A 25,456-nucleotide genomic window follows, 5' to 3' on the forward strand; every position below is an offset into this window, starting at 1 on the left:
GGAAGAATAACATCTTATAGGAGTGAGGAAGAACCAGTTGTGAGTGTGGGGAAAGTTCGTGAGGCAATGGGAAGAATGGAAGGAGGTAAAGCAGCTGGGAGTGATGGGTTAAAGATAGAAATGTTAAAAGCAGGTGGGGATTTAGTTTTGGAGTGGTTGGTGCTATTATTTAATAAAAGCATGGAAGAAGGCAAGGTACCTAGGGCTTAGCAGAGAGCATGCATAGTTCCTTTGCATAAAGGGTAAGGGGATAAAAGAGAGTGCAAAATTATAGGGGAATAAGTCTGTTGAGTATGCCTGGTAAAGTGTATGGTAGAGTTATTATTGAAAGAATTAAGAGTAAGACGGAGGGTAGGATAGCAGATGAACAAGGAGGCTTTAAGAATGGTAAAGAGTGGGTAGACAAAGTGTTTACAGTGAAACATATTGGCGAACAGTATTTAGATAAGGGTAAAGAGGTTTTAGTGGCATTTATGGATTTGGAAAAGGCATATGACAGGGTGGATAAGGGAGCAATGCGACAGATGTTGCAGGTGTATGATATAGGAGGTAGGTTACTGAAAGCAGTGATGAGTTTTCATGAGGATAGCGAGGCTCAGGTTAGAGTATGTAAGAGAGAGGGAGATTATTTCCCAGTAAAAGTTGGCCTTCGACAAGGATGTGTGATGTCACCGTGGTTGTTCAATATATTTATAGATGGGGTTGTAAGAGAAGTGAATGCGAGGGTCTTAGCAAGAGGTGTGGAGTTAAAAGATGAAGGATCAAACACAAAGTGGGAGCTGTCACAGTTGCTCTTTGCTGATGACACTGTGCTTTTCGGAGATTCTGGAGAGAAGTTGCAGAAGTTGGTGGATAAATTTGGTAGGGTATGTAAAAGAAGAAAATTCAAAGTGAATATAGGAAAGAGTAAGGTGATGAGGATAACAAAAAGATTAGGTGACGAAAGATTGGAGAGAGTATAGAGGAGGTGAATGTATTTAGATATTTGGGAGTGGACGTGTCAGCAGATGGGTCTATGAAGGATGAGGTGAAACGTAGAATTGATGAGGGGAAAAGGGGCGAGTGGTGCACTTAGAAATCTGTGAAGACAAAGAACTTTGTCCGTGGAAACAAACAAGGTAATGTATGAGAGTATAGTTGTACCAACACTCTTGTGTGGGTGTGCAGCATGGATGATGAATGTTGCAACGAGGAGGAGGCTGGAGGCAGTGGAAATGTCATTTCTGAGGGCAATGTGTGGTATGAATATAATGCAGAGAATTCGTAGTTTGGAAATTAGGAGAAGGTGTGGGATTACCAAAACTATTATCCAGAGGGCTGAAGAGGGGTTGTTGAGGTGGTTCGGACATGTAGAGAGAATAGAACAAAACAGAATGACTTCGAGAGGGTATAAATCTGTAGTGGAGGGAAGATGGGGTAGGGGTCGGCCTAGGAAAGGTTGGAGGAAGGGAGTAAAGGAGGTTTTGTGTGCGAGGGGCTTGAACTTCCAGCAAGCTTGCGTAAGCGAATTTGATAGGAGTGATTGGAGACTAATAATTTTAATACTTGTCGTGCTGTTGGAGTATGAGCAAAGTAACATTTATGAAGGGATTCAGGGAAACCGGCAGGCCGGACTTGAGTCCTGGTAGTGGGAAGTACAGTGTCTACACTCTGAAGGAGGGGTGTTAATGTTGTTTCAGTTTTATAACTGTAGTATAAAGCACCCCTCTGGCAAGGCAGTGATGGAGTGAATGATGATGAAAGTTTTTCTTTCTCAGGCCACCCTGCCTTGGTGGGAATAGGCCGATGTGTTAATTTATATATATATATATATATATATATATATATATATATATATATATATATATATATATATATATATATATATATATATATATATAGTATATATATATATATATATATATATATATATATATATATATATATATATATATATATATATATATATATATATATATATATATATATATATATATATAGTATATGTATATATATATATGTAATCATATATATATATATATATATTTAAGATGTTTATGATGAACTAAACAAAGCATGGGAATATAGTTTTCGGCATCGGTTCAATCAACAGGTAAAAATTTATATCCTTAGGATACATAAACGAGACACTAACTTCCAGAGCAGCAGTCATAGTATATTTATGCTGTTTTAGTCTGATGTCAAGAAGTTTTTCAGTCTGTCGTATACATAAGCCGTCACACTTTAAGCAAGTATCCGAAAATCCACAACCCTGTGAAAAATGTGGCAGAATTCTTGATTAGTGTTTCACAATATTATCATTTGTGGAACCAACCTTGGAATTCAAATATTCAAGAACTTGATGATAAGGGTCTGTTTTACGTCATCAACACATTCTCTTATTTGTATTATGTATTAGAGTTAAAGTTATAATATGTCTTCTCGTCTTTATTAAAAGGAAATAAGCTTCGATGAGGTATATATCAGCATTACAAAATACGGACGTGATCTCATTTATTTATTTTTTTTTTTTTATTATCACACTGGCCGATTCCCACCAAGGCAGGGTGGCCCGAAAAAGAAAAACTTTCACCATCATTCACTCCATCACTGTCTTGCCAGAAGGGTGCTTTACACTACAGTTTTTAAACTGCAACATTAACACCCCTCCTTCAGAGTGCAGGCACTGTACTTCCCATCTCCAGGACTCAAGTCCGGCATGCCGGTTTCCCTGAACCCCTTCATAAATGTTACTTTGCTCACACTCCAACAGCACGTCAAGTATTAAAAACCATTTGTCTCCATTCACTCCTATCAAACACGCTCATGCATGCCTGCTGGAAGTCCAAGCCCCTCGCACACAAAACCTCCTTTACCCCCTCCCTCCAACCTTTCCTAGGCCGACCCCTACCCCGCCTTCCTTCCACTACAGACTGATACACTCTTGAAGTCATTCTGTTTCGCTCCATTCTCTCTACATGTCCGAACCACCTCAACAACCCTTCCTCAGCCCTCTGGACAACAGTTTTGGCAATCCCGCACCTCCTCCTAACTTCCAAACTACGAATTCTCTGCATTATATTCACACCACACATTGCCCTCAGACATGACATCTCCACTGCCTCCAGCCTTCTCCTCACTGCAACATTCATCACCCACGCCTCACACCCATACAAGAGCGTTGGTAAAACTATACTCTTATACATTCCCCTCTTTGCCTCCAAGGACAAAGTTCTTTGTCTCCACAGACTCCTAAGTGCACCACTCACTCTTTTTCCCTCATCAATTCTATGATTCACCTCATCTTTCATAGACCCATCCGCTGACACGTCCACTCCCAAATATCTGAATACGTTCACCTCCTCCATACTCTCTCCCTCCAATCTGATATTCAATCTTTCATCACCTAATCTTTTTGTTATCCTCATAACCTTACTCTTTCCTGTATTCACCTTTAATTTTCTTCTTTTGCACACCCTACCAAATTCATCCACCAATCTCTGCAACTTCTCTTCAGAATCTCCCAAGAGCACAGTGTCATCAGCAAAGAGCAGCTGTGACAACTCCCACTTTGTGTGTGATTCTTTATCTTTTAACTCCACGCCTCTTGCCAAGACCCTCGCATTTACTTCTCTTACAACCCCATCTATAAATATATTAAACAACCACGGTGACATCACACATCCTTGTCTAAGGCCTACTTTTACTGGGAAAAAATTTCCCTCTTTCCTACATACTCTAACTTGAGCCTCACTATCCTCGTAAAAACTCTTCACTGCTTTCAGTAACCTACCTCCTACACCATACACTTGCAACATCTGCCACATTGCCCCCCTATCCACTCTGTCATACGCCTTTTCCAAATCCATAAATGCCACAAAGACCTCTTTAGCCTTATCTAAATACTGTTCACTTATATGTTTCACTGTAAACACCTGGTCCACACACCCCCTACCTTTCCTAAAGCCTCCTTGTTCATCTGCTATCCTATTCTCCGTCTTACTCTTAATTCTTTCAATTATAACTCTACCATACACTTTACCAGGTACACTCAACAGACTTATCCCCCTATAATTTTTGCACTCTCTTTTATCCCCTTTGCCTTTATACAAAGGAACTATGCATGCTCTCTGCCAATCCCTAGGTACCTTACCCTCTTCCATACATTTATTAAATAATTGCACCAACCACTCCAAAACTATATCCCCACCTGCTTTTAACATTTCTATCTTTATCCCATCAATCCCGGCTGCCTTACCCCCTTTCATTTTACCTACTGCCTCACGAACTTCCCCCACACTCACAACTGGCTCTTCCTCACTCCTACAAGATGTTATTCCTCCTTGCCCTATACACGAAATCACAGCTTCCCTATCTTCATCAACATTTAACAATTCCTCAAAATATTCCCTCCATCTTCCCAATACCTCTAACTCTCCATTTAATAACTCTCCTCTCCTATTTTTAACTGACAAATCCATTTGTTCTCTAGGCTTTCTTAACTTGTTAATCTCACTCCAAAACTTTTTCTTATTTTCAACAAAATTTGTTGATAACATCTCACCCACTCTCTCATTTGCTCTCTTTTTACATTGCTTCACCACTCTCTTAACCTCTCTCTTTTTCTCCATATACTCTTCCCTCCTTGCATCACTTCTACTTTGTAAAAACTTCTCATATGCTAACTTTTTCTCCCTTACTACTCTCTTTACATCATCGTTCCACCAATCGCTCCTCTTCCCTCCTGCACCCACTTTCCTGTAACCACAAACTTCTGCTGAACACTCTAACACTACATTTTTAATCCTACCCCATACCTCTTCGACCCCATTGCCTATGCTCTCATTTGTCCATCTATCCTCCAATAGCTGTTTATATCTTACCCTAACGGACGTGATCTCATATAGTTCTAAATTCACCATCAAGAAATTTACTGCTACATGTGTACAAGGCTCCCGACAACATGTATTACACTCTCTCTTTAACCGGGTTTTGGTGTCTTTACCAATAGTGCTTGTTAATGCATTTGTTTGTCAGTTATCGATGACCCTAAAATTTAAGGAACTTACCACTTCTATGGATGTGCATCCCTCATAAAATAGGAAAGTTTATGGAGAAGACCAACGAATTAATGCTAAATGAAAAGTTGTCACGTTTTACATTAAAATACTATAAATAAAATATATCATCAACCGTTTGGCATTAGGTAGGATATTTTATAAATTCTTTGTACTAGTTAATGCATGCAAGAGTGCATTTTCCCCAGCCAAGCCAAAATTCTGTAGGCAGAATGTGATACTGTACGCAAATTTAAAATCTGTACTACATAATTACATTGACATTAAAGTGAAGGTAATATTTTGAGTGACCTTCGTAAGAAAGAATCACCAGAGATCTTCAGGCGCTATAGTTATATCCAGATGACACAGCATCAACAACAGTGAAGAAAGAACACCTCAGAATAAGCTTTCGTGGGATAAAATTCAGCTTTTTGTAAAACGTTAGCAAATCGTGACTTGATAAAGCTCTATGCAGAGCGAAACGTTGTCACAATAAAAGCTTGTTCTGTAATGTGTGCCTTTTCCTCAGGTACTTTATTTAACAGGTGACATCAAAGTTACTTAAAATGAAGGGACATAGCTGGCAGCTTCAAACTCAAATGAAAAGAAATGCCTTTTCAGCTGAAAGGTAGTTATAAAGTAGAATGAACGAGAATAAGAAACTGTGGCAGCTAACTTCCTACATAGCTTCAAGAGGCTAATAAACAACACTCCCCGCAAAGCAGATTGTAAGCCCATGAAAGGGGCAAAGGCTGCAAACCTGATTCAAGAAGGACGACCTGAAGTGGGAATAGTGCCCATCACATTGCCTTAGGCGCACACCAGGCCAAAACACCTCTGCAAAGAATGCTTGTTTGATACATCAAATATCATCTTCCAGGAATCTCAACGAAGAGTCTTTCACGACATATGCAAGGCTCATCTTAGAGTATGCAGCACCAGAATGGAGCCTACATCTGATCAGGCATATTAAGAAACTGGAAAAAATGGAGAAGTTTCAATGTGACCAGTACCAGAGCTGAGGGGTACGATGTTAAAGGAGAGACATTAGAAGACAGAAACACCAGGGAAATCATGATAATGAAGTACCGATTATTGAGAAGAATTGAAAGAGCGAACAGAGACAGGTTCTTTCAGAGGCATGAAATAGGTACATGAGGATATATCCAGAAGTTACAAGCAGAGACTAGTCACAGTTATGTTAGGAAATATTTCTTTGGCCTCAAATTGGTAACGAAGGCAAGGGTCAAGGAAGAGTGAGCCCAGTAGCGGCCAACTTGAGTGGCTGGGCAAGCAGCGGATACTAGACCCCTGCAACCACAAAAAGGCAAATACAAATCGGTGAGTACAAACATACATTCTCGTTGAGTGTCTGATACTTATATTTTACCCTCCTTTATCATCGTTATTCCTCCCGGACCCCCACCAATCCGCTGACGCTAACCCACCCCATGGCCACCCACCAATTCACTAGACCCCGCCCATCCCCTGACAATCCACCCCATCCATCTCTTGAGACACCTCCAAACATTTGACCCCCTCCTACCTAAACCATCAACTTACCACCCTCTAATCGCATGACCTTTTCCAGTCCACTGACACCCGACCAATCCATTGACAACCCCTCCTCTTCCATTACCTCTCTTGACCCTTTCCGTTGGCACTGCCTCCCTGATATGAACACTCTTCCCTTACCCTTTACCATCCCTTACCTTCCAACAGAGGCAGAGGCGGAGATCCTGGGAGCGCCTGAGAAGCATGTCAAGCTAGGCTCTACGTTGAGGTTGGTGTGTATCATGCATCACACCACACAAGCTCTCTCCTACGTCTTCTGGTACAGAGGCAACGACATGATCAACTACGACTCAGAAGACGGCTCAGGGGTATGTGTGTCTTCCTTCTGCTCCTCCTCCTGCTCCACTTCTTCCTTATCTTCCTTCATTTTATTTACATGTATGTACATTTTATATATATATATATATATATATATATATATATATATATATATATATATAATATATATATATATATATATATATATATATATATATATATATATATATATATATATATATATATATATATATATATATATATATATATATATATATATATATATGTCGTGCCAAATAGGCAGAACTTGCCATCTTGGCTTAAATAGCAACGCTCGTCTTGCTATATAGGACAAATGAAAATTTGTGTATGCAATAATTTCTCCAAAATCATTCTGAACCTAACGAAAAAAATATATTTGATTGTGTTTGTTTAGTACTAAATTATTGTAAACGTATTTAAAATATATTTAGTTGGGTTAGGCTAAAATAAATTGATCTTGTTATAATAAGGTTAGGTAAGTTTTCTAAGATTCTTTTGGTGCACGACATATATATATATATATATATATATATATATATATATATATATATATATATATATATATATATATATATATATATATATATATATATATATATATATATATATATATATATATACATATATATATATATATATATATATATATATATATATATATATATATATATATATATATATATGTATATATATATATATATATATATATATATATATATATATATATATATATATATATATATATATATATATATATATATATATATATGTACACACACATATTATGTGTGTGTACATACGCAGTTGCAATAAACAATGCTTTTTTCACTGTATTACTCTATTTTTAGTGTTCTTTTTTCCACACGTCCCTGTGTTGGACATATTGTCATGCTCAAGTACAAAAATGAAATATTTACTTTCATTTACCTCGGTAATGTATTTACATGAGGTACCATCAGCAATTTATTGTTCCCTTTATGTGCGTAGACATATTTTGTGCATTATGTGTGTATGCATATTTGTACCTGTGTAATTACATATTTGTTTAATTATGTATGTGTGAATTTGAGTGTATATGTGCCTGCCTATGCTAATTGTCGTGCTCTGTATACAGTTATGTGAATTAAAATGTGAATTTTTTTTCTCTGGGACAAATTAGTCAAGCGACCCGGCCTCTCTGATAAATTATTGTAATATAGGTTAGTCCTGCATCCCCGCCCGACGTAACTGATATCAACCTACATTTAGTGTTGTTAGCACAAGTTAATTAATTTGTGTATTTCCATGATGTTCAGGAGCTGGTTGTCGCCAGCCTAGTGTAAGAATGTATTCGTAGACATGTAAAGTTGTTTAACATTAGGATATCGTTTATATATTGATGAACATATTTTATTCTCGCATCCTTTATATAACGTAATCCAATTTTTTTTGCCCCGCCGTATGATGGTGGAAATAACTTTGTAATAATTTCATTTCTCCTGTGTATGGGATAGGCTATCCTGAGAAATGGTAACTGGCAAGGAATATTAACTCCAGCTCTGCTGGGCCGAAACCTTAGCAGCTTTCGTAGCTAATGAATCAGTGATGGAATACGTACTTGACGATATCCTCATTGTTCTACCGAAGTCTCTACACAATGCATGAAAAAAATTCTGTGTGATGGAGTACGACAAGAAAACAAAGACATACACACCGACTTATACACTCGCATGTCCATACGCACACACAAGCACACACACACACACACACACACACACACACACTCGTGGAGGAGTCACGCGGTTTGAGCTCGTGTTTTGGCAGTAATTTCTGACTGTACCATAAGGAACAGAGTGTGGGATATAGGCGTGTGCACGCATAAGAGTGCATATAATCACTTAAGCCCCGAAAAAAGGAAATATAAGTGATCACAGAAAAGAAAACATAGTAAATAGTGCCAAGTGATAAGTGGGGGCCGAGAGCAAGGATGGTGAGCGGTTGTGTCAGGCCTAAATAGTGTTGCCATACATAACGCAGTGGGGTATTTGAAGAATAAGTGCGACTCAAGACCAAGGAGATAAGAGATATGTATAGATGTGTCAGTAAATACAGTGAGTGAAAAAATTAGATGAGCTAGAGACTAAAGTGCCTACAGGAAGTTAGTGGAAAAATTACCGAGAAGCGTTAAGCATCTTCAACTACTGGGACCCAGGACGGACGGCAATGTTACTCCACTGCCAGCCACATGTAATATTCACCTAGTTTGAGTTGTATGGGGTCAACAGCACCAGTCTCTAGCTGGAAATTGGAGGTCACTCTCCTTGAGCTATCAGAATTAGAATAAGCAGCATTTATTGGCATTTAATAGAATTTATTGAGGTGTAGGAGAGTTAAGCAGTTAATGATAGGTAGCCTAGTATGAGAGGTAGCCTAGCGAAGCCTAGCATGCAGAATTGAACGTAATTTTAGGCACACAAGACAGTACAGTGGGAACCAAGAGATTGGGTACATATGCAAAACACATGTAGTACATGCGAGAGGAATAAGGACTGCTTACATAAACACACGCATACACACGAACTAGGTGAGTACAGGCTCTGCTGTTAGGCATTTGAATAGCTGTAACACACACACACACACACACACACACACACACACACACACACACACACACACACACACACACACACACACACACACACACACACATACACACATACACACACACACATATACAGGATTTCACACCTTCATGTGAATTGACCCTCTAACCCTCCCTTCTCTCCCCATCTCTTTGTCTTTTTCCCTCTCTTCCTCTCTCTTTCTCTCTCTCTCTCTCTCTCTCTCTCTCTCTCTCTCTCTCTCTCTCTCTCTCTCTCTCTCTCTCTTTCTCTCCCTCTTTCTCTTTTCCTCTTTCTCTCTCTTCCTCTCTCTCTTCCTCTTTCTCTCCCTTCCTCTCTCTCTTCCTCTCTCTCTCTCTTTCTCTCTCTCTCTCTTCCTCTCTCTCTCTCCCCCCCTTTTTTTCTCTTCTCTCCCCCTCTCTACTTCTACCCTCCCCTTCTCTCTCTTTCTCCCTCTCTCTCACTCTCTCCCCCTTTCCTTTCTCACTCTCCCCCTCTCTCTCCTTCTATCTTTCCCCTCTCTCTCTCTCTTTCTTTCACTAAAAAAAAGGGGGAAAGAAGGTAGGAAAGAAAAAACAAAATGGTTGGGACTCGCAGGAATTAGGGATCAGATGGCAATGGTACTGGTAGGGAGGAATGGATGGAGGAGCAGTGGAAAAGGATGGAGCAAGAATGGGAGAGAAAATTAGGAGAGCTTTCTGAAAAAAATGAAGAAAGAGCTCTCTGCGAAATGGGAAAAGAGGTTGGAGAAGGAGACGAAGAAATGGGATGCACAAGTCGAAACTGCAGTAGACAGGGTAAGGGTCCTAGAATTTGAGGTAAACAGGCTGAAGCAAGTCTCATGGGCAGTGACCAGAGAAGACACAGCATATGAAGCTGAGAGGATGAACAAGAAGGAAGGACATATGAATTATGCTAAGGTCATATCAGCCTGCAAAGAAGGGTCAGGGAGTAAAAGGGAAGAGCAGCTGGGTGCAGATAGAGAGGGAGATAAGTCGAATGCTGAGGTACAACCATGCTACCAAGAGCCACTGGAAAAATCAAGGGAGAAAGTGACCATATACAGACAGGAACCAGAGTCACAGAGGGAGAGGCAATGGGAGGAGGAAAGGGCAAAATCAGTGTTTATCCATGGGCTTCGGGAGAGAGAGGAAAGGACACACACTGAAAGACGGCAGGAAGAAAGAAAGGAGATTGGGAAAATCAGCACGGAAATAGGGGGAGAAGACATGGACGAGATTGTAAATTTTCAGAGAATAGGGGGGTACTTGAAGGGGAGAAACCGACCGATCAAGCTGATTCTCAGGAGGAACAGGATCCTCCAAGAAAAACCACAGTTGAAAAACTCGGAAGAGTACAAGGTGTTCCTAGACAGAGACAGAACACAAACAGAGAGACAGCAGCTGAGGGAGAGGACAAAAAAGCGAAAGCAGCTAGGAAAGGAGACAAGGATGGAACCAGCAGAGGTCAGTCAGAGCAGAACAGAACAGCAAGGGCAAGCACACACACAACTATCCTCAGAACCCCACAACCTATCACACCATCCCAACACACACTACAATCCATACCCACAACTTCCACCCAACCCCCAACCATAGAATTCCACATTATGCTAACAGGTCTCCCACCCATACAGGCCACCCAAACCACAGTATTGGAAAGGAAACTGAAGGTATGGTACACAAATGCTGATGGAATAACAAACAAGTGGGATGAGTGGCACGAAAGAGTCAAAGAGACATCACAGGACATCATAGCGCTCACAGAAACCAAGCTTACAGGTATGATAACAGATGCCATCTTTCCAATGGGATACCAGATCCTGAGGAAAGACAGAAGGAACAGGGGGGGTGGAGGAGTGGCACTGCTGATCAAACACCAATGGAATTTTGATGAGCTGGAGAGAGGAGACAGCGGAGAAGAAAGTGATTACATAGCGGGAATGCTTCACTCTGGAGGTCCCAAGGTGGTAATTGCAGTGATGTATAACCCACCACAGAACAGCAGGAGACCAAGGCAAGAGTATGAAGAGAGCAATAGAGCGATGGTTGACACACTGGCTGCAGTGGCCAGAAGAGCTCATGCATGCAGGGCAAAGCTCCTGATCATTGGCGACTTTAACCACAAGGAGATCGACTGGGAGAACTTGGAGTCACATGGGGGCCAAGATACATGGAGGGCTAAGATGATGGAGGTGGTACTGGAAAACTTCATGTACCAACACGTAAGGGACACTACAAGAGAGAGAGGAGAGGATGAACCAGCAAGACTGGACTTAGTATTCACTTTGAGCAGTGCAGATATTGAGGATATCACATATGAAAGACCCCTTGGGGCCAGCGATCATGTGGTTTTGAGCTTCGAATACACAGTAGAGCTACAAGTGGAGGGGGAAGCAGGAAGGCCAGGACAAATGAAACCAAACTACTGGAAAGGGGATTACACGTGAATGAGGAACTTCCTGAACGAGGTTCAGTGGGACAGAGAACTGGCAGGGGAGCCAGTTAATGAGATGATGGAATATGTAGCAATAATGTACAAGGAGGCTGAGGAGAGGTTTGTACCTAATGGAAACAGGAATAATGAAAAAGCCAGGATGAGCCCATGGTTCACCCAAAGGAGCAAGGAGACAAAAACCAAGTGTGCTAGGGAATGGAAGAAATATAGAAGGCAAAGGACCCAGGAGAATAAGGAGAACAGTCGTAGAGCCAGAAACGAATATGCACAGATAAGAAGGGAGGCCCAACGACAATATGAAAACGACATAGCAGCGAAAGCCAAATCTGACCCGAAGCTGTTATACAGCCACATCAGGAGGAAAACAACAGTCAAGCACCAGGTAATCAGGCTAAGGAAGGAAGGAGGAGAGACAGCAAGAAATGACTGTGAAGTATGTGAGGAACTCAACAAGAGATTCAAAGAAGTGTTCACAGAGGAGACAGAAGGGGCTCCAGAAAGACGGAGAGGTGTGGCACATCACCAGGTGCTGGACACGGTACACACAACCGAGGAAGAAGTGAAGAGGCTTTTGAGTGAGCTAGATACCTCAAAGGCAATGGGGCCAGAAAACATCTCTCCATGGGTCTTGAGAGAGGGAGCAGAGGCGCTATGTGTACCCCTAACAACAATATTCAATACATATATCGAAACAGGTTGATTGCCTGAGGCATGGAAGACAGCAAATGTAGTCCCAATCTTTAAAAAAGGAGACAGACATGAAGCACTAAACTACAGACCAGTGTCACTGACATGTACAGTATGCAAAGTCATGGAGAAGATTGTCAGGAGAAGAGTGGTGGAACACCTAGAAAGGAATGACCTCATCAACAGCAGCCAACATGGTTTCAGGGATGGGAAATCCTGTGTCTCATACCTACTGGACTTCTATGACATGGTGACAGCAGTAAGACAAGAGAGAGAGGGGTGGGTGGATTGCACTTTCTTGGACTGCAAGAAGGCGTTTGACACAGTTCCACACAAGAGATTAGTGCAAAAACTGGTGGACCAAGCAGGTATAACAGGGAAGGCACTACAATGGATCAGGGAATATTTGTCAGGAAGACAGCAGCGAGTAATGGTAAGTGGCGAGGTGTCAGAGTGGGCACCTGTGACCAGCGGGGTCCCACAGGGGCCAGTCCTAGGACCAGTGCTGTTTCTGGTATTTGTGAACGACATGACAGAAGGAATAAACTCTGAGGTGTCCCTGTTTGCAGATGACGTCAAGTTGATGAGAAGAATTCATTCGATCGAAGACCAGGCAGAACTACAAAGGGATCTGGACAGGCTGCAGACCTGGTCCAGCAATTGGCTCCTGGAGTTTAATCCCTCCAAGTGCAAAGTCATGAAGATTGGGGAAGGGCAAAGAAGACCGGAGACGGAGTACAGTCTAGGGGGCCAGAGACTACAAACCTCACTCAAGGAAAAGGATCTTGGGTGAGTATAACACCAGGCACATCTCCTGAAGCGCTCATCAACCAAATAACTGCTGCAGCATATGGGCGCCTGGCAAACCTCTGAACAGCATTCCGACATCTTAATAAGGAATCGTTCAGGACCCTGTACACCGTGTACGTTAGGCCCATATTGGAGTATGCGGCACCAGTTTGGAACCCACACCTAGCCAAGCACGTAAAGAAACTAGAGAAAGTGCAAAGGTTTGCCACAAGACTAGTACCAAAGCTTAGAGGTATGTCCTACGAGGAGAGGTTAAGGGAAATCAACCTGACGACACTGGAGGACAGGAGAGATAGGGAGGACATGATAACGACTTACAAAATACTGAAAGGAATTGACAAGGTGGACAAAGACAGGTTGTTCCAGAGACTGGACACAACAACAAGGGGACACAGTTGGAAGATGAAGACACAGATGAATCACAGGGATGTTGGGAAGTATTTCTTCAGCCACGGAGTAGTCAGGAAGTGGAATAGTTTGGGAAGCGATGTAGTGGAGGCAGGATCCATACATAGCTTTAAGCAGAGGTATGATAAAGCTCATGGTTCAGGGAGAGTGACTTAGTGGCGACCAGTGAAGAGGCGGGGCCAGGAGCTTGTACTCGACCCCTTCAACCTCAACTAGGTGAGTACAACTAGGTGAGTACACACACACACACACACACACACACACACACACACACACACACACATGCACACACACATTTACACCCACTCATTCTCACATAATATACAGACTCACACACACTCTCTTCCCCCTGCACCCTCCCACCACCAATTTCTCATTCCTTCCCCAAATCCCCCCCTCTCCCTCTCTCACCCTCTTTCTCTCCCTCCTCTCCCTCTTTCCCCCTCTCCCTCTCCCATTTTCCCCCCTTTGCTTCTCCTTTCTCCTCACTCCCCATATTCCCCACTCAATCCCCCTCCCCACCCCTCTCCCATTTAGCCACTATCTCCAGCTTCCTCCTCTACCTCCCCCACCCTTCCCCCACACTCGGACAAACACACCACAAAAGAAACACACAGAATTACATAAGTTTTTCATTCTGTGGCAACCAAGCCAAAAAGAATGGGTTGCCAGAGAGCAGGAAGGAAAACCAGGGGATTGGAGGATGAGTCTGCAAAGGAAGACTGTGCAGCTGAGCTCACAAAAAGGGAACATGGGCGAGGAAAGAAGCTAGAAGTACTTAGCATTAGAATGTAAGAGAGGATAGATGCAGAAAGCAAGAAGTGGGAGATGCAAGTCACAGCAGCAGAGGCTAGGATACAGAGATTAGAAGATGAACTGAAAAATCTGAAACAGCCTAAAGAACTAAAGAACAATTTGGGAATGACATCAGAGATTGCTACCTCAGTCACAAACAAGGGAACGAAGGAGTGAAACTGCATGCAGAAGCCCTGTTAGACCATTGTGGAGCCCGAGAAAAAGTGAGCAGACAGGAGAACCATAAAAGGCTAACCTTGTAGGTGGGTGTGGGTCAGGTCAGGTCGAGCACTGTAGACTGTGTCACACACAAACAGTTAAACTCCATATACACACTTTTACACCATAACACATAATCCCACCCACTACTTTTCACACACTTAATATACCCACACTCATATAGTTTCACACACACAAACACACACAGTCACACCCACACATTCCCACATAAACAGACCCACACACACTCTCCCCCCCCTGCACCCTCCCCCTCCTCTCTCCCACGTACTTGATCCCCCCTCTCTCACCCTCCTCCTTCTTCTCATCCCTCCTCTCCCTCTTTGCCCCACTCCATCCACCATTCTCTCTCCCCCTTTGCTTCTCCCTCCTCTTCTCTCTCCCCATACTCCCCCCTTTTTCCCCTCCCCACCTCTCTCCCATTTCCCCACTGTCTCCAGCTTCCTCCTCTTCCTCCCTCTGCCCCCCCACAAACTCAGGCAAACACACCACAAAACACCTACACAGAAATACACAATTTTTCATTCTGTGGCAACCCAAAAAAAAAAAGTTGCCAGAGAGGAGGGCGGAAAACCAGGGAACTGGAGGATGAGTCTGCAAAGGAATATTGGGTAGTAGTGGTCATGAAAACAGAATATGAGAGGGGAAGGAAGCTAGAAGAGCTTAGCATGAAAATGGAGGAGAGGATAGCTACAGAGAGCAGGAAGTGGGAGATGCAAGTCACAAGAGCAGATGCTAAGATATAGAGCTTAGAAGAGGAACTCTAAAATCCAAAACAGCCTAATGAACTAAAGAGCAAAATGGGCATGACATCAGAAACTGCTACCTCAGTCACAAACAAGGGGACTGTAGGGAACGAAGAAGTGACACTCTATGCAGAGGCCCTATCAGACTATCATGGAGTCTGTGAAAATAAAAGATCACGTAAGGAACAATCGAGGGGACCATAGAAAATGAAAAAGCTAAGTATATATATTGGCCCTAACAGACCACAGTAGTGCCCAGGGAAAGCTGAAAAGGGCAAATGACAGACCACTGGGCCCAGGGACAACAGACAGTGAAGAGATTGAAGAAAAGAAAGCTGCAATGGAGGCAACTAAATCGAATCAGGGGATACATTGAGATATGCAGTGGGAGAATGAAAAGGAGAGATCAGTCTTTATGGGACCCAGGAAGTTGAAGGAAAACTTATGAATCAAGAAGACAAGGGAAGAAATAAACAATTGAAAGTATCTTGAAAGCAATGGGAGAAGATGACATGACCCAGCTGGCAATTTTTCTGAGAATAGGGGGGTTTGCAAGAGGAAGAATCCACCAAGTCAAAGTGATTTTCATGGCACAATCGGCTCAAAACAGGATCCTGCAGGAGAAAGCAAGACTAAGAGACATGTCGGCATACTGAAGGGTGTATCTTGACTGCAACAGAACATGAGAAGAAAGGCAGAAACTGAAAGAGAGGGTACAAAGACAAAAGGAGGAAAGAGACGTGAAGATGGAGATGGTAAGGAGAACCTAGACTCAGGAAGAAATTCAAATACAATCTCCCTCGCAACCACCTACAGAAGCCCCCCAACCAGGGCAACCCAAATGCAACCAAACATTCCAAACCAAAACACACATGCCATTTCCAATGCCCCCACCCACCTCATCACAAACTCCACCTTCACAGCAACCACCCACAGTTCCTCAACAGGTCTCCCACTTCCCCAACCCCAATATACTCCCCAGACCACAGTTTTAGAAAAGAAGTTGAAGGTTTGGTATACAAATGCAGATGTAATAACGAATAAATGTGAGAAGTGGCATCCCCAGATATAATAGCACTCATTGAAACGAAACTCACCAGGATGATAACAGATGCAATCTTTCCACCCTGATATAAATTCATTGGAAAACATATAGAGGAGGATGACAAAGCTGATCCCATATATCAGAAATCTTCCCTATGAGAAAAGAGTGAGGACCCTGAATCTGCACTCTCTAGAAGGGCATAGAATTAGGGGGATATGATTGAGGTGTATAAATGGAAAACAGGAATAAATAAAGGAGATGTAAATAGCGTGCTGCAAATATCCATCCAAGACAGGACACACAACAATGGTTTCAAGTTGGAAAAGTTCAGATTCAGGAAGAACATAGGAAAGCACTGGTTTGGTAAGAGTTGTGGATGAGTGGAACAAACTCCCGAGTACCATCATAGAATCTCAGACCTTGTATAGTTTTACAAATAGGTTGGATAAGTACATGAGTTGGTGTGTGTGGATATGAGTTGGACCTGACTAGCTTGTGCTACCAGATCTGGTGCCGTGCTTCTTCCTTAAGTGTAAGTGACCTGACTACGTGATCATTGTTTTAAGCCGCAGGGTGGCATGGACCTGCTTTGCATGGGTTAGTAGGCCTGTTGCAGTGTTCCTTCTTTCTTATGTTCTTATATCAAATCCTCAAGAAAGATAGAGGGAACGGAGGGGAGGAGGAGTTGCAGTGCTCATTAAAAGCCGGTGGGGATTTGAGGAAATGGAAGGAACAGATGAAATGGGAGAAAGGGACTACAGACTAGGAACTATTGAATCTGAGGGCCATAAAGTGGTAATTGCAGTAATGTACAACCTGCCACAGAACTGCAGGAGGCCAAGAGAAGAATAAAACGAGAGCAACAGGGCAATGGTAGACACACTAGCCGAGGTGGCCAGAAGAGCTTACATGGGGAAAGCAAAGTTACTAGTTATGGGTGATTTCAATCACAAGGAGATTGACTGGGAAAACCTGGAGCTCCATGGGGGTCCCAAAACATGGAGAGCCAAGATGATGGATGTGGTACAGGAAAACCTCATGCATCAACATGTTAAAGACACTACCAGAGAGGTGAGGATGATCCAACAAGACTAGAGCAAGTGTTCACCTTGAGTAGTTCGGACATCGAGGATATCATGTACAAATGGCCCCTTTGGACCTAGTGATCATGTGGTTCTGTGTTTTGACTACATAGTTGAGCTTCAAGTGGAGAGAGTATCAGGAATAGGATTGAAAAAACAAACTACAAAAGGGGGGGACTGCACAGGCATGAGGAACTTCCTACAAGACGTTCAGTGGGAGAGAGAACTCTCAGGAAAACCAGTAAAAGAAATGATGGACTATGTGACAACAAAATGCAAGGAGGCAGAGGAGAGGTTGTTCCAATGGGAAACAGAAATAACAGGATGACTAGAACCAGCCCTTGGTTCACTCAGATGTGTAGAGAGGCAAAAACTAAGTGCACTAGAGAATGGAAAAAGTACAGAAGACAAAGGAGCCAGAAAAATAAAGATATTAGCCAAAGAGCCAGAAACGAATATGCACAGATAAGAAGGGATGCTCAGCGACAATACGAACATGACATAGCAACGAAAGTCAATTCTGACCCGAAGCTGTTGTATAGCCACATCAGGAGAAAAACAACTGTCAAGGATCAGGTAATCAAGCTGAGGAAGGAAGGTGGGGAGTTCATAAGAAAAGGCCAAAAAGTATGTTAGAAGCTCAACATGAGATTTACAGAAGTAATCAGTGGAGACAGGAAGGACTCCAGGAATTCAGAATAGGGAGGTACAACAACAAGTTATTTTATTTTTTTTTTATTATCACACCGGCCGATTCCCACCAAGGCAGGGTGGCCCGAAAAAGAAAAACTTTCACCATCATTCACTCCATCACTGTCTTGCCAGAAGGGTGCTTTACACTACAGTTTTTAAACTGCAACATTAACACCCCTCCTTCAGAGTGCAGGCACTGTACTTCCCATCTCCAGGACTCAAGTCCGGCCTGCCGGTTTCCCTGAATCCCTTCATAAATGTTACTTTGCTCACACTCCAACAGCACGTCAAGTATTAAAAACCATTTGTCTCCATTCACTCCTATCAAACACGCTCACGCATGCCTGCTGGAAGTCCAAGCCCCTCGCACACAAAACCTCCTTTACCCCCTCCCTCCAACCCTTCCTAGGCCGACCCCTACCCCGCCTTCCTTCCACTACAGACTGATACACTCTTGAAGTCATTCTGTTTCGCTCCATTCTCTCTACATGTCCGAACCACCTCAACAACCCTTCCTCAGCCCTCTGGACAACAGTTTTGGTAATCCCGCACCTCCTCCTAACTTCCAAACTACGAATTCTCTGCATTATATTCACACCACACACTGCCCTCAGACATGACATCTCCACTGCCTCCAGCCTTCTCCTCGCTGCAACATTCATCACCCACGCTTCACACCCATATAAGAGCGTTGGTAAAACTATACTCTCATACATTCCCCTCTTTGCCTCCAAGGACAAAGTTCTTTGTTTCCACAGACTCCTAAGTGCACCACTCACTCTTTTTCCCTCATCAATTCTATGATTCACCTCATCTTTCATAGACCCATCCGCTGACACGTCCACTCCCAAATATCTGAATACGTTCACCTCCTCCATACTCTCTCCCTCCAATCTGATATTCAATCTTTCATCACCTAATCTTTTTGTTATCCTCATAACCTTACTCTTTCCTGTATTCACCTTTAATTTTCTTCTTTTGCACACCCTACCAAATTCATCCACCAATCTCTGCAACTTCTCTTCAGAATCTCCCAAGAGCACAGTGTCATCAGCAAAGAGCAGCTGTGACAACTCCCACTTTGTGTGTGATTCTTTATCTTTTAACTCCACGCCTCTTGCCAAAACCCTCGCATTTACTTCTCTTACAACCCCATCTATAAATATATTAAACAACCACGGTGACATCACACATCCTTGTCTAAGGCCTACTTTTACTGGGAAAAAATTTCCCTCTTTCCTACATACTCTAACTTGAGCCTCACTATCCTCGTAAAAACTCTTCACTGCTTTCAGTAACCTACCTCCTACACCATACACTTGCAACATCTGCCACATTGCCCCCCTATCCACCCTGTCATACGCCTTTTCCAAATCCATAAATGCCACAAAGACCTCTTTAGCCTTATCTAAATACTGTTCACTTATATGTTTCACTGTAAACACCTGGTCCACACACCCCCTACCTTTCCTAAAGCCTCCTTGTTCATCTGCTATCCTATTCTCCGTCTTACTCTTAATTCTTTCAATTATAACTCTACCATACACTTTACCAGGTACACTCAACAGACTTATCCCCCTATAATTTTTGCACTCTCTTTTATCCCCTTTGCCTTTATACAAAGGAACTATGCATGCTCTCTGCCAATCCCTAGGTACCTTACCCTCTTCCATACATTTATTAAATAATTGCACCAACCACTCCAAAACTATATCCCCACCTGCTTTTAACATTTCTATCTTTATCCCATCAATCCCGGCTGCCTTACCCCCTTTCATTTTACCTACTGCCTCACGAACTTCCCCCACACTCACAACTGGCTCTTCCTCACTCCTACAAGATGTTATTCCTCCTTGCCCTATACACGAAATCACAGCTTCCCTATCTTCATCAACATTTAACAATTCCTCAAAATATTCCTTCCATCTTCCCAATACCTCTAACTCTCCATTTAATAACTCTCCTCTCCTATTTTTAACTGACAAATCCATTTGTTCTCTAGGCTTTCTTAACTTGTTAATCTCACTCCAAAACTTTTTCTTATTTTCAACAAAATTTGTTGATAACATCTCACCCACTCTCTCATTTGCTCTCTTTTTACATTGCTTCACCACTCTCTTAACTTCTCTCTTTTTCTCCATATACTCTTCCCTCCTTGCATCACTTCTACTTTGTAAAAACTTCTCATATGCTAACTTTTTCTCCCTTACTACTCTCTTTACATCATCATTCCACCAATCGCTCCTCTTCCCTCCTGCACCCACTTTCCTGTAACCACAAACTTCTGCTGAACACTCTAACACTACATTTTTAAACCTACCCCATACCTCTTCGACCCCATTGCCTATGCTCTCATTAGCCCATCTATCCTCCAATAGCTGTTTATATCTTACCCTAACTGCCTCCTCTTTTAGTTTATAAACCTTCACCTCTCTCTTCCCTGATGCTTCTATTCTCCTTGTATCCCATCTACCTTTTACTCTCAGTATAGCTACAACTAGAAAGTGATCTGATATATCTGTGGCCCCTCTATAAACATGTACATCCTGAAGTCTACTCAACAGTCTTTTATCTACCAATACATAATCCAACAAACTACTGTCATTTCGCCCTACATCATATCGTGTATACTTATTTCATCCAAGTGCTGGATGAAATACACACAACCGAGGAGGAGGTAAGAAGCTGCTATGTGAACTTGATACCTCAAATGCGGTGGGACTGGACAACATCTCTCAGTGGGTCCTTAGAGAGGGAGCAGAAATGCTGTGTATGCCACTAACAAAAATTTTCAACACATCCATTCAAACTGGGCAACTACCTGGGGTATGGAAGGTGGTAAATGTAGTCCTATTTTTCAAGAAAAGAGTAAGGCACAATGTATTAAACTACTGATCAGTGTCACTGACATGTATAAAATGCAAAGTCATGGAGAGGATTATCAGGAGAAGAGTGGCGGAGCACCTAGAAAGAAATGAGCTTATAAATGACAACCAGCATAGTTTCAGGGAAGGGAAACCCTGTGTCAAAAACCTACTGGAGTTTAATGACAAGGTAACAGAAGAAGGACACGAGAGAGAGGGGTGGGTAGATTTCGTCTTCTTGGCTTGCAAGAAGGCCTTCGACACAGTTCCTCACATGAAGTTTGTGCAAAAGCTAGAGTATCAGGCACGCTTAACAGGAAAGGCACTGCAATGGATCAGAGAATACTTGACAGGGAGGCAACAACGAGTCATAGTACATGACGAGGTGTCAGAGTGCGTGCCTGTGACGAGCGGGATTCCACAGTGGTCGGTCCTAGGACCAGTGCTGTTTTTGTATATGTGAATGACATGACGGAAGGGATAGACTCAAACGTCTCCCTGTTTGCAGATGATGTAATTAATGAGGAGAATTAAATCGGATGAGGATCAGGCGAGACTGCAAAAAGACCTGGATAGGCTGGAATCCTGGTCCAGTAACTTGCTCCTCGAATTTAGCCCCGCCAAATTCAAAGTCATGAAAATCGGGAAAGGGCATAGAAGACTGCAGACAGAGTATAGGTTAGGTGGCTAAAGACTGCAGACCTCAATGAAGGAAAAGGATCTTGGGGTGAGCATAATACTTAGCACATCTGCTGAGGGGCACGTCAACTAGATAACTGCTTCAGCATATGGACGCCTGGAAAACCTAAGAATAGCGTTCCGATACCTCAGTAAGGAATCCTTCAAGACTTTGTACACCGTGTACGTCAGGCCCATATTGGAGTGTGCAGCACCAGTCTGGAACCTACACCTGGTCAAACACGTCAGAAAATTGGAGAAAGTGCAAGTGTTTCCAACAAGACTAATCCCAGAGCTAAGGGGTATGTCTTATGAGGAGTGGTTAAGGGATCTCAGGCTGATGACACTAAAGGATTGGAGGGAAAGAGAGGACATGATAACGACATATAAAATACTAAGAGGAACTGACAAGGTGGACGGGACTAGAATGTTTCGGAGAAGGGACACAGGAACGAAGGGAGACAACTGGAAGTTGAAAACTCAGATGAGTCATATGGAAGTTAGGAAGTATATCTTTAGCCTTAGAGTTGTCAGGAAGTGGAGCATTCTTGAGAGTCAAGTAGTGGAGACAGGATATATACATAACTTCAAGAAGAGGTATGATAAGGCTCTTGGAGCGACTAGCTAGGAGGCAGGGCCAGGAGCTTTGACTCGACCTTGCAACTACATACAGGTGAGTACACTGCACACAACAGGCTCAGTGTCTAACGGCAAGTGCCTTTGACAACTAGTTACTACTACTACTACTACTACTACTACTACTACTACTACTACTATTACTACTACTACTACTACTACTACTACTACTACGACTAATACTAATACTACTACATCTTCATTGCCGTACTGAGCCTCAATACTGCTCGTGGAAGCTACTGTGTGATGGACTACGACAGGGTGACTTAGTTATACAGTGGGAACAAAAGCCGTCTATCATCCAGTATAGGGTAACAACACATTGAAAATGTTTCAAATTTTGTTGTATAAAAACAATTAAGATTCTCTTCGTCTTTTTCTTCTTGTTATGAAATTACTAAAAATTAAATATGTTTTGCTGTGCTGTCTTAACGTTTCATGTAGTTTACGATTATGTTATTGCCGATATACTTTTACGAATCTGAAGCCGCTCTTAATATGTTTTACGATCCTGAAAGTGCGGGTGTGCATACTTTTACTGCTCTGAAGCAGCTGGAATATATATATATATATATATATATATATATATATATATATATATATATATATATATATATATATATATATATATATATATATATATATATATATATATGTATGTATATGTATATGTATATGTATATCTATATATATATATATATATATATATATATATATATATATATATATATATATATATATATATACATATATATATATATATATATATATATATATATATATATATATATATATATATATATATATATATATATATATATATATATACATCTAGGTTTATCTCTTTTTTCTAAATAGATCTTGTTCTTCTTTATTTCTTCTATTGTACATGAGGAATTGGAAAAGAATCTTTCCTCCGTAAGCCATGCGTGTCATATGAGGCGACTAAAATGCCGGGAGCGATGGGCTAGTAACCCCTTCTCCTGTAGACATTTACTATAAAAGAGAAGAAGAAAAACTTTATAAAACTGGAATGCTTGAATGTGCGTGGATGTGGTGCGGATGACAAGAAACAGATGATTGCTTATGTTATGAATGAAAAGAAGTTGGATGTCCTGGCCCTAAGCGAAACAAAGCTGAAGGTGGTAGGGAAGTTTCGGTGGGCAGAAATAAATGAGATTAAATCTGGAGTATCTGAGAGAGTTAGAGATAAGGAAGGGGTAGCAATAATGTTGAAGGATCAGTGATGGAAGGAGAAAAGAGAATATGAAAGTGTAAATTCAAGAATTATGTGGATTAAAGTAAAGGTTGGATACGAAAAGTGGGTCATAACATGCGTGTATGCACCTGGAGAAGAGAGGAATGTAGAGGAGAGAGAGAGATTTTGGGAGATGTTAAGTGAATGTATAGGAGCCTTTGAACCAAGTGAGAGAGTAATTGTGGTAGGGGACCTGAATGCTAAAGTAGGAGAAACTTTTAGAGGGTGTGGTAGGTAAGTTTGGGGTGCCAAGTGTAAATGATAATGGGCACCCTTTAATTGAACTTTGTATACAAAGGGGTTTAGTTATAGGTAATACATATTTTAAGAAAAAGAGGATAAATAGGTATACAAGATATGATATAGGACGAAATGACAGTAGTTTGTTGGATTATGTATTGGTAGATAGAAGACTGTTGAGTAGACTTCAGGATGTACATGTTTATAGAGGGGCCACATAAATATCAGATCACTTTCTAGTTGTAGCTACACTGAGAGTAAAAGGTAGATGGGCTACAAGGAGAATAGAAGCACCAGGGAAGAGAAAGGTGAAGGTTTATAAACTAAAAGAGAAAGCAGTTAGGGTAAGATATAAACAGCTATTGGAGGACAGATGGGCTAATGAGAGCATAGGCAATGGGGTCGAGGAGGTATGGGGTAGGTTTAAAAATGTAGTGTTAGAGTGTTCAGCAGAAGTTTATGGTTACAGAAAAGTGGGTGCAGGAGGGAAGAGGAGCGATTGGTGGAATGATGATGTAAAGAGAGTAGTAAGGGAGAAAAAGTTAGCATATGAGAAGTTTTTACAAAGTAGAAGTGATGCAAGGAGGGAAGAGTATATGGAGAAAAAGAGAGAGGTTAAGAGAGTGGTGAAGCTATGTAAAAAGAGAGCAAATGAGAGAGTAGGTGAGATGTTATCAATAAATTTTGTTGAAAATAAGAAAAAGTTCTGGAGTGAGATTAACAAGTTAAGGAATCCTAGAGAACAAATGGATTTGTCAGTTAAAAATAGGAGAGGAGAGTTATTAAATGGAGAGTTAGAGGTATTGGGAAGATGGAGGGGATATTTTGAGGAATTGTTAAATGTTGATGAAGATAGGGAAGCTGTTATTTCGTGTATAGGGGAAGGAGGAATAACATCTTGTAGGAGTGAGGAAGAGCCAGTTGTGAGTGTGGGGGAAGTTCGTGAGGCAGTAGGTAAAATGAAAGGGGGTAAAGCAACTGGGATTGATGGAATAAAGATAGAAATGTTAAAAGCAGGTGGGGATATAGTTTTGGAGAGGTTGGTGCTCTTATTTAATAAATGTATGGAAGAGGGTAAGGTACCTAGGGATTGGCAGAGAGCATGCATAGTTCATTTGTAATAAGGCAAAGGGGACAAAAGAGAGTGCAAAAAATTTAGGGGGATAAGTCTGTTGAATATACCTGGTAAAGTGTATGGTAGAGTTATTATTGAAAGAATTAAGAGTAAAACGGAGAATAGGATAGCAGATGAACAAGGAGGCTTTAGGAAAGGTAGGGGGTGTGTGGACCAGGTGTTTACAGTGAA

The 25,456-nt window shown here is 41.7% G+C and overlaps 1 protein-coding gene across 3 annotated transcripts in view; it reads left to right on the forward strand.

Moving 5' to 3' along the window:
- The window catches only part of LOC128684046 (uncharacterized), a 919,796-nt gene that overhangs the window by 823,323 nt on the left and 71,017 nt on the right, over positions 1–25,456 (forward strand). For all 3 annotated transcript variants that reach the window (XM_070091768.1, XM_070091784.1, XM_070091774.1), the window contains exon 6: positions 6,762–6,922. In XM_070091768.1, coding sequence (XP_069947869.1) covers positions 6,762–6,922 — 161 coding nt within the window. The remainder of the gene's footprint in view (positions 1–6,761; positions 6,923–25,456) is intronic.

This window comes from Cherax quadricarinatus, chromosome 3 (genome assembly GCF_038502225.1).
Source record: "Cherax quadricarinatus isolate ZL_2023a chromosome 3, ASM3850222v1, whole genome shotgun sequence".
NCBI lineage: Eukaryota > Metazoa > Arthropoda > Malacostraca > Decapoda > Parastacidae > Cherax > Cherax quadricarinatus.